This window comes from Bombina bombina, chromosome 8, assembly GCF_027579735.1.
Source record: "Bombina bombina isolate aBomBom1 chromosome 8, aBomBom1.pri, whole genome shotgun sequence".
Lineage (NCBI taxonomy): Eukaryota > Metazoa > Chordata > Amphibia > Anura > Bombinatoridae > Bombina > Bombina bombina.
The window spans coordinates 11,433,205-11,452,423 of NC_069506.1; the positions used below are offsets into that span (position 1 = coordinate 11,433,205).

Sequence of the window (19,219 nt, forward strand, 5' to 3'; positions counted from 1 at the left end):
TCATTTAAAGGAACCTTCATTGTGCAAGAAGACGTTGATTGAAGAGTATGCTCCGAACAGGATGTCTTGAAGATGGAGCCGCTCCGCGCCGGATGGATGAAGATAGAAGATGTCGTCTGGATGAAGACTTCTGCCGGCTTGGATGAAGACTTCGGCCACTTGGATAATGACTTCTGCCGGCTTCGATGAGGACTAAGATCGCCGACACCTACCTACATTTATTAACCCCTAATTTGCCACCCCCAACGTCGCTGCCAAAATATTAAAGTTATTAACCCCTAAACCTAAGTCTAACCCTAAATCTAACACCCCCTAATTTAAATATAATTAAAGGACCAGTCAACACATTAGATTTGCATAATCAACAAATGCAAGTTAACAAGACAATGCAATAGCACTTAGCCTGAACTTCAAATTAGTAGTAGATTTTTTTATAACAAATTTCAAAGTTATTTATATTTCCACTCCCCTTGTACCATGTGATAGAAATCAGCCAATCACAAATGCATATACATAGTCTGTGAATTCTTGCACATGCTCAGTAGGATCTGGTGACTCAAAAAGTGTAAATATAAAAGACTGTGCACATTTTTTTAATGGAAGTAAATTGGAAAGTTGTTTAAAATGACATGCTGTATCTGAATCATGAAAATTTAATTTAACCTGAGTGTCCCTTTAAAAGAAATCGAAATAAATATTCCTATCATTAACTAAATAATTACCTGTAAAATTAACCCTAAGCTACCTACAATATAACTAATAGTTACATTGTATCTAGCTTAGGGTTTATTTTTATTTTACAGGCAAGTTTGTATTTATTTTAACTAGGTAGAATAGTTATTAAATAGTTATTGACTATTTAATAACTACCTAGCTAAAATAAATACAAAAGTACCTGTAAAATAAAACCTAACCTAAGTTACAATTACACCTAGTACTACACTATAATTAAATTAATTCCCGAAATTAAATACAATTAAATAAAATTAGCTAAAGTACAAAAAAAAACCAACATTAAATTTTAGAAAATAATAAACAAATTACAAGATTTTTAAACTAATTACACCTAATCTAATCCCCCTAACAAAATAAAAAAGCCCCCCAAAATAAAAAAGCCCTACCCTACACTTAATTACAAATAGCCCTTTAAAGGGCCTTTTGCGGGGCATTGCCCCAAAGTAATCAGATCTTTTACCTGTAAAAAAAATTACAAATACCCCCCAACATTAAAACCCACCACCCACACAACCAACCCTACTCAAAAACCCACCCAATACCCCCTTAAAAAAACCTAACACTAACCCCATAAAGATCACCTTATCGGTAGAAGTCTTCATCCAACCGGGCCGAAGTCCTCAACGAAGACGGGAGAAGTCTTCATCCAAGCCGGGCGAAGTGATCCTCCAGACGGGCAGAAGTCTTCATCCAGATGGCATCTTCTATCTTCATCCATCCGGCGCGGAGCAGGTCCATCTTCAAGACATCCGACGCATTCTCTTCATCCGACGGCTAACACTGAATGAAGGTTCCTTTAAATGACTTCATCCAAGATGGCGTCCCTTCAATTCTGATTGGCTGTTAGAATTCTATCAGCCAATAGGAATTAAGGTAGAAAAAATCCTATTGGCTGATGCAATCAGCCAATATGATTGAGCTGGCATTCTATTGGCTGATTGGAACAGCCAATAGAATGCCAGCTCAATCCTATTGGCTGATTGGATCAGCCAATAGGTTAGGGTTAGACTTAGATTTAGGGGTTAATAACGTTAGTATAGTGGCGGCGACGTTGGGGGCGGCAGATTAGGGGTTAATAAATGTAGGTAGGTGTTGGCGATGTTAGGGCAGCGATGTTGGTTCAGCAGATTAGGGGTTAAAACATTTTTTTAGTGTTTGCGATGCGGGAGGGCCTCGGTTTAGGGGTTAATAGGTAGTTTATGGGTGTTAGTGTACTTTTTAGCACTTTAGTTAAGAGTTTTATGCTACAGCGTTGTAGTGTAAAAATCTTAACTACTGACTTTAGAATGCGTTACCAGTATTGACAGGAGAGGGTCTACCGCTCACTTTTTGGCAGACTGGTAATACCGGCGCTATGCAAGTCCCATTGAAAAAAGAGGATACGCAATTTACTTAAGTGGATTTGCGGTATTTCCAAGTCTGGCCAAAAAAGTGATCAAGTAATCTAGCCGATTGTAATAGTTATATTGTAGGTATCTTAGGGTTTATTTTACAGGTAAGTATTTAGTTTTAAATAGGAATTATTTAGTTAATAATAGTAGGTTTTATTTATATTTATCTTAATTACATTAAAGTTAGGGGGTGTTAGGGTTAGGGGTTAATAACTTTAGTATAGTGACGGCGACATCGGGGCGGCAGATTAGGGGTTAATAAGTGTAGGTAGGTGGTGGCTACATTGGGGCTGCAAATTAGGGGTTAATAAGTGTATGTAGGTGGCGGCAACATTGGGGTGGCAGATTAGGGTTTAATAAGTGTAATGTAGGTGGTGGCGACATTGGGGGCGGAAGATTAGGGGTTAATAATTTAATGTAGATGTCAGCGATGTTAGGGGCGGCAGATTAATGGTTAATAAGTGTAATGTAGGTGTTAGGAGATGTTAGAGGTGGAAGATTAGGGGTTAATAAGTATAATGTAGGTGTCGGGGGCAGCAGATTAGGGGTGTTTAGATTCGGGGTTTATGTTACGGTGTTAGGTGTAAATATACATTTTCTTTCCTTATAGGAATCAATGGGGCTGCATTACGGAGCTTTACGCTGCTTTATTGCAGGTGTTAGGCTTTTTTTCAGCCGTCTCTCCCCATTAATGTCTATGGGGAAATCGTGCACGAGCACATAAAACCAGCTTACCACAGCTCACCGCAGCGCTGGTATTGTAGTGTGCGGTATTGAGCTCAATTTTGCTTTACGCTCACATATTGCCTGCCAACGCCGGGTTTATGAAAACCTGTAATACCAGCGCTGTAGGTAAGTGAGCGGTGACAATAACTTGCAAGTTAGCACTGCGCTGCTCATAACGCAAAACTCGTAATCTAGCTTTAAGTTAATAGTAAAATAAAATATCCTAATAATAAAAATAAAAATAAAAAACTAAATGATTCAATTAAAATAAAAGTCTAATATTATCAAAAATCGAAGCTACCCATTGCCCCTAAAGGGCAATGAGCTCTTTTGCAGCCCATTAAAATAAAAAAAGCCCTAATCTAAAGAAAAAAAAAAACACCCAAAAAAATAAAATAAAAAAACTAAGTCTAACCCCGAAATAGGTACTCAACATTCCTGAAGTCCGGCGGTGAAGGTTTTCTTCCAGGCGGCTCCATCTTCATCCAGCGTGGGGACATCTTCTTTCTTTATCCAGAGCAAAGGCGGCGCGGAGCCGGAACGGTGGCTGCGGAGACATCCAGCACAGCGGATCCTCTTCATGCGATCGCTGCTGCACACTGAAGCTTGAATGCAAGGTACCCGTTTTATATTTGGGGTACCTGAATATAAAACAGGTACCTTGCATTCAGGCTTCAGTGTGCGACGACGATCACATGAAGAAGATCGTCTACGCCGGTCCTGCTCCGCAGCGGCCATCTGTGCTCTGCAACTACCTCAGCTCTGCGCCACCTTCATTCCCGATGAAGATAGAAGAAGTCCACGCGCTGGATAAAGATGTCGCCACCTGGAAGAAGACCTTCACCGACGGACTTCAGGAATGGTAAGTACCTATTTTGGGGTTAGACTTAGGTTTTTTTGTTTGTTCTTTGAGTGTTTAAAAAAAAAAAAAAAACACTCAAAGAACAAAGAAAAAAACCTAAGTCTAAGTTAACCCCAAAATAGGTACTCACCATTCCTGAAGACCGTCGGTGAAGGTCACCTTCTTCCAGGTGGCGACATCTTCATCAGGAGTGAAGGCAGCGTGGAGTTGAGGTAGTCACAGAGCACAGACGGCCGCTGCGGAGCAGGACCGGCGTGGACGATCTTCATGTGATCGCCGTCGCACACTGTAGCTTGAATGCAAGGTACCTGTTTTATATTTTTAAATCAGCCAATAGGATTTCGGTATCTCTTATCCTATTGGCTGATTTGAAAATATAAAACAGGTACCTTGCATTCAAGCTTCAGTGTGCAACGACAATTACATGAAGAAGATCGTCCACGCCGTTCCTGCTCCGCAGCGGCCATCTGTGCTCTGCGACTACCTCAGCTCCACGCTGCCTTCACTCCCGATGAAGATAGAAGAGGTCCACGTGCTGGATGAAGATGTCGCCACCTGGAAGATTTTAGATTTTAGATTAGGGCTTTTTTTTATTTTAATAGGCTGCAAAAGAACCGATTGCCCTTTTAAGAGCAATGCTCATACAAATGCCCCTTTAGGGGCAATGGGTAGCTTAGTTTTTTTTAGTGTTAGGTTTTTTTTATTTTGGGAGGTTTGGGGGGTTGGGGGGTTTACTGTTAGCGGTTAATTTGTATTTTTTAGGTAAAAGAGCTGATCGCTTTAGGGCAATGCCCTACAAAAGGCACTTTTAAGGGCTATTGGTAGTTTAGTGTTAGATTAGGGGGTGCTTTTATTTTGGGGGGCTTTTTATTTTTATAGGGGTATTAGATTTGGTTTACATTTTTTATTTTTGATAATTTTGTTTATTTTTTTCTGTTATTTTAGACTTTTTAATTGTTGGTAATATTAGACTTTTATTTTAATTGAGTCTTAGGTTTTTTTTATGTTAGGATATTTTATTTTAATTTTAACTTATTTTTTTATTTTATGTAATTAGGGCTATCTTAGGGAGTGTTAGATTAGGGGGCTTAGTGTTTAGATTAGTTCTTTGCGTTGTAGCGGGATGCTGGTTAGGGGTTAATAGTTTAATTAGGTATATTGCGTTTTGGGGGGATGGTGGTTTAGGGGTTAATCACTTTTATTATTAGTTGCGATGTGGGTGGGGTGGATATAGGGGTTTTGAGGTGTCGGGTTCATTTTTTAGAGGCGGGTTAGACTTTTACTGGCGATGTAACATTATTTTGTTTTCTACTTATGCGCTGGCAGATCATAAACTGCTGTAAGTCACTGGCGACTCCAGAAATGTGTATTTGCGCACATTTCTGCACATCACCAGTTTATCCAACTTATGGCAGTTTATGATCTCACGGCGCTGTATATGTGATTCACCCGATGTGCGAGGTGAACTTACGGGCGACGCGGGTTTCAGAAGTTGCGCTGAAGCCTACGCTGTATATGTAATGTCACTCTATATGCCAGCAGTATTTAAAACAACATTATGCATATAGTGCTGAACACACAAGTACGCTCATGAGCATACCTCACTATGTTCTGATGGAAAGGAACTATATTTTAACAAAAAAGACCAAGAGAAATAGAAAATTTGATAACACAAATAAATTGGGTGCTTTAAATCTGAATCATAAAAGGTTCATTTTCACTTTCTGTGCTGTCTGAAGTCAAAAGATTTACTTACCTTTAAAGCCCATGCACAATCTGAAATAGCATGTTGGTATTTCTGCAGCTTTATGTAAGCCTAGGATAGAAAGTATAGAGAGATTTAGACACAACAAGGACCCGCAGATATAAAGTACATTTGAGAACTAACAAATTAGGCAAAATCCAGGGACATGACACGCAAGCTATGCGCCTATATGTTCAAAATGTAAAAGGGATGTGAAGGTCTGAGTGACTGAGATAGCGGCCAATTTCAAACAACTCTGTCATTTACTTAATTTGTTTATTTTATCTCTTGGTCTTCTTTGTTGAAACACATTTATTTGAGAGCATACGGAAGTAGGCTCACGTGCACATGTCTTGTGCACTATAAATAAAACATTTTACAAACACTGCATATACTGTAGAAGTATATTGATTATTTTTTATTCTACACTGTCTCATTCAGGAAAAAATATCTCTTTAGCATCTTTAGGCATTTTGTTCTGAACTTCTGACACATACTTACATACTAGAGAGTATCAATTGTTCTGAAGCGGATTCTCTATAGCGCGTTCGTTTATCTGCATGCTCAATATTACTCCAGAGTATAGATGTGTGTTCAATAGCTAATCTCATGAGAATCTGTCTAAACTCTGGGAAAACTGTGAATAATAAAGAACCATCATATAGGCAGAATACAAAAGCCCCTCAGTATATAATAATGAATCAAGAAACACAGGACTGTATTGTACCTTTACATAAATATATTTTTAGATCTGGCTTCTCTAGAGGCTGAATACAATTCTAGCTAAGCAAGAAACAGAAATTGGTGACTCTCAGACATACCAGAGCTCGGTTGGTATATAAAACCTGCATGTCCTTCATTTTATCCAACCCTTCAGTATAGTGCTGAACTGCAGCCTCATAATCACCGCTCACAAATGCCTCATTACCCAGAGTCTTCAGAGCTGATGAGAACAAAATGTTAATGATACGATATTCCGTTGTATTTCGTTCATGCCAAAATGTAGTACATAGGATTAAAACCCATAAAAATAAATAAACCAAAGAATGAATGATTATTATTGCTATTATTAGTAGTAGTAGTATTATTACTATTATTATTAGTATTATTGCTATTATTATTAGTATTATTATTATTACTATTATTATTAGTAGTAGTAGTAGTATTGCTATTATTATTAGTATTATTAGTAGTAGTAGTAGTATTATTATTAGTATTATTGTTATTATTAATACTCACTGTCAATTATAGTAAATAACTTTTTTGATGATTTTTTTGGATTGCTAAATAATCAGCAAACATTCTTGTTAAGAACAACTGTCTCCTTTATTGTCTTTAAAGGGACTTGAAACCCAACATTTTTCTTTCATGATTAATTTAAAGAATATAATCAACGTCCCAATTTACTTCTATCATCTTATTTACTTCATTCTCTTGGTATATTTTGTTGAAGAAGCAGCAATGCACTACTGGAAGCTATGTAATGCATTGGGTGAGCCAATAATATGAGGCATTTATGTGCAGCAACCAATCGGTAGCTCCTGAGTCTACCTAGGTATCCTTTTCAATTAAGCATTTCAAAAGAAAAAACAAATTAGATAATAGAAATTAATTGGAACGTCTGGGTTTTATGCCCCTTTAAGGGCTGTGCTGAAGAATTTGCTCATGTTCTTAAAAGGATATGAAACCCACACATTTTCTTTCATGATTGAGAAAAAGAGGCCAATTTATTAAAGGTCTTGCGGACCTGATCCAACAGTGCGGATCAGGTCCGCAAGACCTCGCTGAAAGCGGAGAGCAATAAGGGACGCCATCTTGGATGAGGTCACTTAAAGAGATATTCATTACGAAGAAGCCGCCTCATCAGAGCAGGCAGACAGGGTTATGGAGCAGCGGTCTGAAGACTCGACAGAAACACAGCCCTCAAGCTCCATTCAGAGCTTGATAGATAGGCTTCAATGCATAGACTTTTAAACATCTTTCCTTTTCAATTCTATTAGCTAATTTGCCTCGTTCTCTTGGTATCCTTTGTTGAAAAGAATGCTGCTTCTTAAATAAAGGAAACCAAGAGAATAAAAAAAAGATAATTTAAAAGAAAATTGGAAAGTTGTGTAAAAATGTTTGCTTTACCTGAATCATGAAAGAAACATTTTGGGTTTCATGTCCCTTTAATCTCCAAAGTGAAAAACAATCCCTATGGTGAGGCTCATGCCTTGCTCAGGATGAATGTGGTCTGCGGATAATATAACTTTTATTTGTTACATTGTTTCTTAGATAAGTGGGCAGCAAACTCAGTTCCTGTTTCAAGTAGCTGACTAGTAGCTGACTAGTAGCTGACTATCCCCCCTTGGTGGTGCAATAAATAATATATGGAAGCTAGAGAGAGGTACACACTGACAGCGAAACATCTTATTTAGGACCTGAGCTTTTAGCCTTTTGTATATGTATGTTCTATATATCACTCCGTGGGTTCTTATAAAGACAAAAACAAGACACATCCCGACTGATATTACCATTTGCCATATTTTCTTTCTCCTTGCGCCTTTGTGCTCGCTCTTTTGCATCGTTTTCTAACTGAGCAAGGAAAGTGTCTGAGAACACAAATCATCTAAAATTAGTGACAGGCAATAAAAATGTGAAAGGTGTTAGATCACTCAGTATTGGGTAATACAAATTACTGGTATTGAAGGTAAAACTGTTTATTTTCGAAATCAGAGGATCGCACTGTATATTACTCAGTTTTTGATTTCTGAAAAACACACACATGTGAGTTTGTGGGGTATGTCCCTGTCTACCAATGAAACACTAGTAGTTTTAATATAAGTAAATTACTTTCTATCCCACATACCAGTTAGGCCCTTTCTGCTATTTGCAAATTCAGCGCTAATGTAACCATTATCTTGCATTTTATATATATAATTATTCCTATAGGGAATACACCTCTCTTTTACTAACGGAGAACAACATAAAATCCCATACATAATCATTAAATCATCTCACAGAACTGAAGTTTTTGTACCATAGGAAGATAGTGGTTTGTGTTTCTTTAAAACAAGCAAACATGAATTGAAACCACTTGGCACTCATTGTTCCTTTGAGAGACTCTTTAAATTGAGAATAATGAAATTCTAATACAATAACTCTCAGTCAAGACGCAGTTCCCATCTGATCTCTCAACAGGTGCTCTGTCTGAAGTTACAGCCTCATTCTGATCCACAGTGTCTTTTTATTTATTGTGTTTCTCAAAAGCTATTGGCCTAATTCTCTAAAGCCCTCTGGTCTGGTGAGATTATAAAAGGCAGCTAGGGATGGGCGAATGTGTAAATTTTCGAATTTCGAATGTAGAACGAATGTTATTACCGAATTTTGAATTATAAATCTGAATGTTGATAAGAACGAATATTCTTAAAAATTCTATAATCGAATGTTATTTACAGTTTTCGAATGTCACTTTCGAATTCGAATGTTTATAATTATATCGAATGTCCACATTCGAAATTTCGAATTTAACATTCTATTTAACAAATACTATTCAGAAGTTCAATAGTTCATGTGGTAGGGCGGGAATCTAGTAAATTGATAAATAATAGATACAAATATATCATTTTGAATGCTTCTATATAGAATATTGCATAATTCGAACATTACATTTAAAGAAAGCATTAGAAATACTATTACAAACATTGGCCTAGATTTAGAGTTTGGCGTTAGCCGTCAAAACCAGTGTTAGAGATCCCCTTACGCCATTTGCGTATCCTATCTTTTCAATGGGATCTTTTCAACGCCGGTATTTAGAGTCTTGGCTGAAGTGAGCGTTAGAAATCTAACGACAAAACTCCAGCCGCAGAAAAAAGTCAGTAGTTAAGAGCTTTCTGGGCTAACGCCGGTTTATAAAGCTCTTAACTACTGTGCTCTAAAGTACACTAACACCCATAAACTACCTATGTACCACTAAACTGAGGCCCCCCCACATCGCCGCCACTGTATTAAAATTTTTTAACCCCTAATCTGCCGCTCCGTACACTGCCGCCACCTACGTTATCCCTATGTACCCCTAATCTGCTGCCCCTAATACCGCCGCCACCTACATAATATTTATTAACCCCTAATCTGCCGCCCCCAACGTCGCCGCCACCTACCTACACTTATTGACCCCTAATCTGCCGACCAGACCGCACCACTACTATAATAAATGTATTAACCCCTAATCCGCCTCACTCCCGCCTCAATAACCCTACAATAAATAGTATTAACCCCTAATCTGCCCTCCCTAACATCGCCGACACCTAACGTCAAGCATTAACCCCAATCTGCCGACCGGAGCTCACCGCTACTCTAATACATTTTTTAACCCCTAAAGCTAACCCTAACCCTAACAAAATAAATTAACTCTTATTAAATAAATTAATCCTATTTAAAGCTAAATACTTACCTGTAAAATAAACCCTAATATAGCTACAATATAAATAATAATTAGATTGTAGCTATTTTAGGATTAATATTTATTTTACAGGCAACTTTGTATTTATTTTAACCAGGTACAATAGCTATTAAATAGTTAATAACTATTTAATAGCTACCTAGTTAAAATAATTACAAAATTACCTGTAAAATAAATCCTAACCTACAATTAAACCTAACACTACACTATCAATAAATTAAATAAACTACCTACAATTATCTACAATTAAACCTAACACTACACTATCAATAAATTAATTAAATACAATACCTACAAATAAATACAATGAAATAAACTAACTAAAGTACAAAAAATAAAAAAGAACTAAGTTACAAAAAATAAATTTTTTTTTACAAACATTAGAAAAATATTACAACAATTTTAAACTAATTACACCTACTCTAAGCCCCCTAATAAAATAACAAAGACCCCCAAAATAAAAAAATGCCCTACCCTATTCTAAAATTAAAATAGAAAAGCTCTTTTACCTTACCAGCCCTTAAAAGGACGCTTTGCGGGGCATGCCCCAAAGAATTCAGCTCTTTTGCCTGGAAAAAAAACATACAATACCCCCCCCCAACATTACAACCCACCACCCACATACCCCTAATCTAACCCAAACCCCCCTTAAATAAACCTAACACTAAGCCCCCGAAGATCTCCCTACCTTGTCTTCACCACGCCGGGTTCACCGATCCGTCCACCAAAGTCTTGATCCAAGCCTCCGAAGTCTTGATCCAAGCCCAAGCGGGGGCTGAAGAGTGACGTCCATCCTCCGGCTGAAGTCTTGATCCAAGCGGGCAGAAGAGGAGATCCGGACCGGCAACCATCTTCATCCAAGCCGCATCTTCTATGTTCTTCAATCCGATGACGACCGGCTGATTTTCAAGACCCCCAGCGCGGATCCATCCATCTTCACCGACGACTTCCCGACGAATGACGGTTCCTTTAAGGGACGTCATCCAAGATGGCGTCCCTCGAATTCCGATTGGCTGATAGGATTCTATCAGCCAATCGGAATTAAGGTAGGAAAATTCTGATTGGCTGATGGAATCAGCCAATCAGATTCAAGTTCAATCCGATTGGCTGATCCGATCAGCCAATCAGATTGAGCTCGCATTCTATTGGCTGATCGGAACAGCCAATAGAATGCAATCTCAATCTGATTGGCTGATTGGATCAGCCGATCGGATTGAACTTGAATCTGATTGGCTGATTCCATCAGCCAATCAGAATTTTCCTACCTTAATTCCAATTGGCTGATAGAATCCTATCAGCCAATCGGAATTCGAGGGACGCCATCTTGGATGATGTCCCTTAAAGGAACCGTCATTCGTCGGGAAGTCGTCGGTGAAGATGGATGGATCCGCGCTGGAGGTCTTGAAGATCAGCCGGTCGTCATCGGATGGAAGAACATAGAAGATGCGGCTTGGATGAAGATGTTTGCCGGTCCGGATGTCCTCTTCTGCCCGCTTGGATCAAGACTTCAGCCGGAGGATGGACGTCACTCTTCAGCCCCCGCTTGGGCTTGGATCAAGAATTCGGAGGCTTGGATCAAGACTTCGGTGGACGGATTGGTGAACCCGGCGTGGTGAAGACAAGGTAGGGAGATCTTCAGGGGCTTAGTGTTAGGTTTATTTAAGGGGGGTTTGGGTTAGATTAGGGGTATGTGGGTGGTGGGTTGTAATGTTGGGGGGGGTATTGTATGTTTTTTTTTCCAGGCAAAAGAGCTGAATTTTTTGGGGCATGCCCGCAAAGGGCCCTTTTAAGGGCTGGTAAGGTAAAAGAGCTTTTCTATTTTAATTTTAGAATAGGGTAGAGCATTTTTTTATTTTGGGGGTCTTTGTTATTTTATTAGGGGCTTAGAGTAGGTGTAATTAGTTTAAAATTGTTGTAATATTTTTCTAATGTTTGTAAATATTTTTTTATTTTTTGTAACTTAGTTCTTTTTTATTTTTTGTACTTTAGTTAGTTTATTCCATTGTATTTATTTGTAGGTATTGTATTTTATTAATTTATTGATAGTGTAGTGTTAGGTTTAATTGTAGATAATTGTAGGTAGTTTATTTAATTTATTTATTGATAGTGTAGTGTTAGGTTTAATTGTAGATAATTGTAGGTATTGTATTTAATTTATTTATTGATAGTGTAGTGTTAGGTTTAATTGTAGATAATTGTAGGTAGTTTAATTTATTTATTGATAGTGTAGTGTTAGGTTTAATTGTAACTTAGGTTAGGATTTATTTTACAGGTAATTTTGTAATTATTTTAACTAGGTAGCTATTAAATAGTTATTAACTATTTAATAGCTATTGTACCTGGTTAAAATAATTACAAAGTTACCTGTAAAATAAATATTAATCCTAAAATAGCTACAATATAATTATAATTGATATTGTAGATATATTAGGGTTTATTTTACAGGTAAGTATTTAGCTTTAAATAGGATTAATTTATTTAATAAGAGTTAATTTATTTCGTTAGATTTAAATTATATTTAATTTAGGGGGTGTTAGTGTTAGGGTTAGACTTAGCTTTAGGGGTTAATACATTTATTATAGTAGCGGTGAGATCCGGTCGGCAGATTAGGGGTTAATTATTGTAGGTAGGTGGAGGCGAAGTTGGGGGCGGCAGATTAGGGGTTAATAAATATAATATAGGGGTCGGCGGTGTTAGGGGCAGCAGATTAGGGGTACATAGGTATAATGTAGGTTGCGGCGGTGTACGGAGCGGCAGATTAGGGGTTAATAATAATATGCAGGGGTCAGCGATAGCGGGGGCGGCAGATTAGGGGTTAATAAGTGTAAGGTTAGACTCGGGGTACATGTTAGAGTGTTAGGTGCAGACTTAGGAAGTGTTTCCCCATAGGAAACAATGGGGCTGCATTAGGAGCTGAACGCTGCTTTTTTGCAGGTGTTAGGTTTTTTTTCAGCTCAAACTGCCCCATTGTTTTCTATGGGGGAATCGTGCACAAGCACGTTTTTGAAGCTGGTCGTGTATTTAGAGTTGCAGTGGCGGTAAATATGCTCTACGCTCCCTTTTTGGACCCTAACGCATCCATTCTGTGAACTCTAAATACCAGCGGTATTTAAAAGGTGCGGGGGGAAAAAAGCACGCGTAGCTAACGCACCCCTTTGGCCGCAGAACTCTAAATCTAGGCCATATAAATTAGAATTTTTCGAATTCGAATATTGCATAATTTGAATATTACATTTATAGAAAAAGCATTAGAAATACTATTACAATCTAAATTAGAATTTTTCGAAAATAATATTTTCGAATGTAATCATAAAATTCAAAACCGAACATTCAAAAATCGAATTTTAGAATGTTATGTATACATTCGAAATTCGATTTGAACGAATTAATGTGTTAAAATTCATGCCGTTTTTCGAATGTTGCAAAACATTCGCCCATCCCTAAAGGCAGCACATTATTACTGTGAGGTCCCGCAAACAACTGAAAAAGGTTTGTTATCTCTTGCTAAGCAGATTCTGTGTGTGACGGACAGACGTAAACATTACAATATTATGCTAAAAAATAACTTCTATCCATGATGTGTTTGTTTTATAATGAGGCCCTACATTTATAACAGTAGTTACTAAGGGGTCAATTTAATAATGTGCTAGCAGACATGATACAATGTAGCGTATCATGTCCGCTGCACATCGATAAATGCAGGCAGCATACACTGTTGGCATTTATCATTGCACCAGCAGTTCTTGTGAACTGCTGGTGCAATACCGCCCCCTGCAGATTCACGGCCAATCAGCCGCTGCAGGGGGTGTCAATAAACCCGATCATATCCGATCCGGTTGATTTCTGTCCGCCACCTCAGAGCAGGTGGACAGGTTATGGAGCAGCGGTCTTTAGACCATTGATTCATAACTTCTTTTTCCAGGAAGCCTGAAGGCTCACCGGAAACACGGGGCATCAAGCTGCGTACGGAGCTTGATTAATTGACCCCTAATAGTGGTCTCAGTTTTCAAACTATCGACTAGATTACGAGTTGTGCGTTAAGTTAAAAAAGCAGCGTTAACAGGTCCTAACGCTGCTTTTTTACGCCCGCTGGTATTACGAGTCTTGCAGGTTTAGGGAGCCCTCACACTTTTTTGGCCTTACCGCAAACCAGCTTACGTAAACTTTGTAAACCCTTTTTTCTATGGGACTTCCATAGCACCGGTATTACGAGTCTGTCCTGGGAGGCCAAAAAGTGAGCGGTACACCCTCTCCCTCCAAGATCCCTAATGCATTCTAAAGTCAGTAGTTATGAGTTTTACATTACAATGCCGTAGCATAAAACTCATAACTAAAGTGCTAAAAAGTACACTAACACCCATACACTACCTATTAACCCCTAAACTGAGGCCCTACTGCATCGCAAACACTATAATAAAATGTTTAACCCCTGATCTGCCGCTCCGGACATCGCCGCCACTATAATAAACACATTAACCCCTAAACAGCCACACTCCCGCCTCGCAAACACTAGTTAAATATTATTAACCCCTAATCTGCCACCCCTAACATCGCCGCCACCTACATTATATTTATTAACCCATAATCTGCCGTCCCCAACGTCGCCGCCACTATATTAAATTTATTAACCCCTAAACCTAAGTCTAACCCTAACCCTAACACCCCCTAATTGAAATATAATTTAAATAAATCTAAATAAAATTACTATCATTAACTACATTATTCCTATTTAAAACCAAATACTTACCTATAAAATAAACCCTAAGCTAGCTACAATATAACTAATAGTTACATTATAGGCAGCTTATGGTTTATTTTTATTTTACAGGCAAGTTGTAAATATTATTTTAACAAAGTAGAATAGTTATTAAATAGTTATTAACTATTTAATAACTACCTAGCTAAAATAAATACAAATGTACCTGTAAAATAAAACCTAACCTAAGTTACAATAACACCTAACACTACACTATAATTAAATCAATTCCCTAAATTAAATACAATTAAATAAATTAAATTAATTAGCTAAATCACAAAAAACCCCACTAAATTACAGAAAATAAAAAACAAATTACAGATCTTTAAACTAATTACACCCAATCTAAGAGCCCTATCAAAATAAAAAGCCCCCCCAAAAATAAAAAAAAAACCTTGCCTAAGCTAAACTACCAATATCCCTTAAAAGGGCCTTTTGCGGGGCATTGCCCCAAAGAAATCATCTCTTTTTCCTGTAAAAAAAAATACAAACACCCCCAACAATAAAACCCATCACCCACACAACCACCCCCCCAAATAAAATACTAACTAAAAAAAACTAAGCTCCCCATTGCCCTGAAAAGGGCATTTGGATGTGCATTGCCCTTAAAAGGGCATTTAGCTCTATTGCTGCTCAAAGCCCTAACCTAAAAAATAAACCCACCCAATACACCCTTAAAAAATCCTAACACTAACCCCCGAAGATTCACTTACCGGGAGAAGTCTTCATCCAAGCGGCAAGATGTCCTCAACAAAGCAGGCAGAAGTTGTCCTCCAGACTAGCAGAAGTGGTCCTCCAGACTGGCAGAAGTCTTCATCCAGACGGCATCTTCTAGCTTCATCCTTCCGGCGCGGAGCGGGTCCATCTTCAAGACATCCGACATGGAGCATCCACTTCAAACGACAACTTCTTCGTAATGAATATCACTTTAAGTGACGTCATCCAAGATGGTGTCCCTTAGATTCTGATTGGCTGATAGAATTCTATCAGCCAATCGGAATTAAGGTAGAGAAAATCCTATTGGCTGATGCAATCAGCCAATAGGATTGAGCTGGCATTCTATTGGCTGTTCCAATCAGCAAATAGAATGCAAGCTCAATCCTATTGATTGATTGGATCAGCCAATAGGATTGAAGTTCAATCCTATTGGCTGATTGCATCAGCCAATAGGATTTTTTCTACCTTAATTCTGATTGGCTGATAGAATTCTATCAGCCAATTGGAATCTAAGGGAGGCCATCTTGGATGACGTCACTTATAGAGATATTCATTAAAAAGAAGACGTCGTTTGAAGAGGATGCTCCGCGTCGGATGTCTTGAAGATGGACCCACTCTGCGCTGGAAGGATGAAAATAGAAGATGCCATCTGGGTGAAGACTTCTGCCCGTCTGGAGGACCACTTCTGCCCATCTGGAGGACCACTTCTGCCGGCTTCGTTGAGGACATCTTGCCGTTTGGATGAAGACTTCTCCCATAAGTGAATCTTCGGGGGTTAGTGTTAGGATTTTTTTAAGGGTGTATTGGGTGGGTTTATTTTCTAGATTAGGGACTTTGGGCCCCAATAGAGCTAAATGCCCTTTAAGGGCAATGCCCATGCAAATGCCCTTTTCAGGGCAATGGGGAGCTTAGGTTTTTTTAGTTAGTATTTTATTTGGGGGGTTGGTTGTGTGGGTGGTGGGTTTTACTGTTGGGGGAGTGTTTGTATTTGTTTTTACAGGAAAAAGAGATGATTTCTTTGGGGCAATGCCCCCAAAAGGCCCTTTTAAGGGATATTGGTAGTTTAGCTTAGGTAAGGGTTTTTTTTATTTTGGGGGGTCTTTTTTATTTTGATAGGGCTCTTAGATTAGGTGTAATTAGTTTAATTTAATTTATTTAATTGTATTTAATTTAGGGAATTGATTTAATTAGTGTTAGGTTTTATTTTACAGGTAAATTTGTATTTATTTTAGCTAGGTAGTTATTAAATAGTTAATAACTATTTAATAACTATTCTACCTAGTTAAAATAAATACAAACTTGCCTGTAAAATAAAAATAAACCCTAAGCTAGCTACAATGTAACTATTAGTTACATTGTAGCTAGTTTAGGGTTTATTTTATAGATAAGTATTTAGTTTAAATAGGAATAATGTAGTTAATGATAGTAATTTTATTTAGCTTTATTTAAATTATATTTCAATTAGGGGGTGATAGGGTTAGACTTAGGTTTAGGGGTTATTAAATTTAATATAGTGGCGGCGACGTTGGGGGCGGCAGATTAGGGGTTAATAAGTGTGGGTAGGTTGCAGCGACATTGGGGGCGGGAGATTAGGGGTTATTAAATATAATGCAGGTGTCGGCGATGTCGGGGGCGGCAGATTAGGTGTTAATAAGTGTAAGATTAGGGGTGTTTAGACTTGGGATTCATGTTAGGGTGTTAGGTGTAAACATAAAATGTGTTTCCCTTTAGGAATCAATGGGGCTGCGTTACTGAGCTTTACGCTGCTTTTTTGCAGGTGTTAGACTTTTTCTCAGCCTGCTCTTCCCATTGATGTCTATGGGGAAATCGTGCACGAGCACGTACGACCAGCTCACCGCTGACTTAAGCAGCGCTAGTATTGGTGTGCGGTAAGGAACTCAATTTTGCTCTACGCTCACTTCTTGCCTTGTAACGCCAGGTTTGTAAAAACCTGTAATACCAGTGCTGCAGGTAAGTGAGCGGTGAGAAAAAACTGCTCGTTAGCACCGCATAGCTCCTAACGCAAAACTCATAATCTGGCCGTAAGTGACTTATGTTTTATGTATTTTATTAAAAATATAAGTTGAACACTCCATTTAGGTAAAGCGTGATTTTATACTGCATGCTTATCTTAGAGCTATCGTAAACCCTTTGGCATTAATCACAGTGGTACCTGTTTAGTTACAGTATTACCCTACGAAGTATCTACTCTTTTTATGGTGCTTTTTCTACAACTTTGTATTTTTACAAATAACAATTGCAATATGCAGTGATATATATTTTTATTGAACGTGCATTACATAGTAAAAGACAAGCTTTCAAGAGATTCCTCTCTTCCTCAGGTCTGAAGCAGTATGCATGTTAGTCCAATATAAAAGGCATTACTGCATACTGCAATACTCCTGTAATTCTGATATATAGTTTGAGGTGTTAGAGAAAAAAAAGGCTGCAAAGGGCTTTAACATAGAGCTAAATACATATACATGTCTAAATATGGATATGTAACGTATATACAGTATATATTTATAAATATATATGTTTATATGTGTGTACATATATATTTACTTGTTGCACTGTATACGTACTGTCCGTATTTAACATTCCAATATTCTTTAATTACAGAATAATGTCCTTTCTATTCTTAAACACACACACATATATATCCTATATAATAAATGGCCAAGTATGTTTGTCAGATGCAGTCATGCGCATTAGAGACTGCACATGACAAACATACCTGGCCGTTTGGATCCTGACACTCAGCACTCAGCACAGAGCAAGGCTGAAGCAGAGTGTCAGGGAGCATGGATGATGGGAGCGGGGTGGGGGCGTGACCGGGTGTCGCAAGGGGCGTGGCCGGCACCGCGAGGGGCGTGGTCGGGTGGGTGTCGCCGTGGGGGGGTGGCCAGAGAGGCAAAGGCTTTCAATCAAGACAGAGCCAGAGAGGGAGCAGGAGGGGGGAGAAGGGCCAAAGAGGGGGGGAGAAGGGCCAAAGAGGGGGGGGGAGAGAGCCAAAGGGGGGGGGAGGGGGAGAGAGCCAAAGGGGGGGAGAGAGAGCCAAAAGGGGGGGATAGAGAGCCAAAGAGGAAAGAGAGCCAAAGAGGAGAGAGAGCTAAAGAGGGGAGAGAGAGCCAAAGAGGGGGGGGGGGAGCCAAAGAGGGGGGAGAGAGCCAAAGGGGGGGGAGCCAAAGGGGGGGAGAGCCAAAGGGGGGGGAGAGCCAAAGGGGGGGAGCCAAAGGGGAGAGCCAATGGGGGGGAGAGCCAAAGAGGGGGGAGAGAGAGAGCCAAAGAGGAAAGAGAGCCAAAGAGGAGAGAGCGACAAAGAGGAGAGAGAGCAAAAGAAGGGAGAGAGCAAAAGAGGGGAGAGAGCCAAAGAGGGGGGAAAGAGAGCGCCAAAGAGGGGGGAGAGAGAGCCAAAGAGGTGGGGGGAGAGAGCCAAAGAGGGGGAGGGAGAGAGCCAAAGAGGGGGGGGAGAGAGCCAAAGGGGGGGGGGGAGCCAAAGGGGGGGAGAGCCAAAGAGGGGGGAGAGAGAGAGCCAAAGAGGAAAGAGAGTCAAAGAGGAGAGAGAGCAAAAGAAGGGAGAGAGCAAAAGAGGGGAGAGAGCCAAAGAGGGGGGAGAGCCAAAGAGGGGGGAGGGAGAGCCAAAGCGGGGGGAGGGAGAGCCAAAGAGGGGGAGAGAGAGCCAAAGAGGGGGGAGAGAGAGCCAAAGATGGGGGAGAGAGAGCCAAAGAGGTGGGGGGAGAGCCAAAGGGGGGGGAGCCAAAGAGGGTGGGGAGAACAAAAGAGAGGGGAGAGAACAAAAGAGAGGGGAGAGAACAAAAGAGGGGGAGAGAGAGCAAAAGAAAGG

The 19,219-nt window shown here is 39.3% G+C and overlaps 1 protein-coding gene across 1 annotated transcript in view; it reads right to left on the reverse strand.

Moving 5' to 3' along the window:
* The window catches only part of TTC12 (tetratricopeptide repeat domain 12), a 153,191-nt gene that overhangs the window by 65,600 nt on the left and 68,372 nt on the right, over positions 1-19,219 (reverse strand). The window contains exons 5-7 of the mRNA XM_053689834.1: positions 7,972-8,049; positions 6,280-6,401; positions 5,471-5,530 (exon numbers count right to left, since the gene is read on the reverse strand). Of these exons, the coding sequence (XP_053545809.1) occupies positions 5,471-5,530; positions 6,280-6,401; positions 7,972-8,049 (260 nt within the window). The remainder of the gene's footprint in view (positions 1-5,470; positions 5,531-6,279; positions 6,402-7,971; positions 8,050-19,219) is intronic.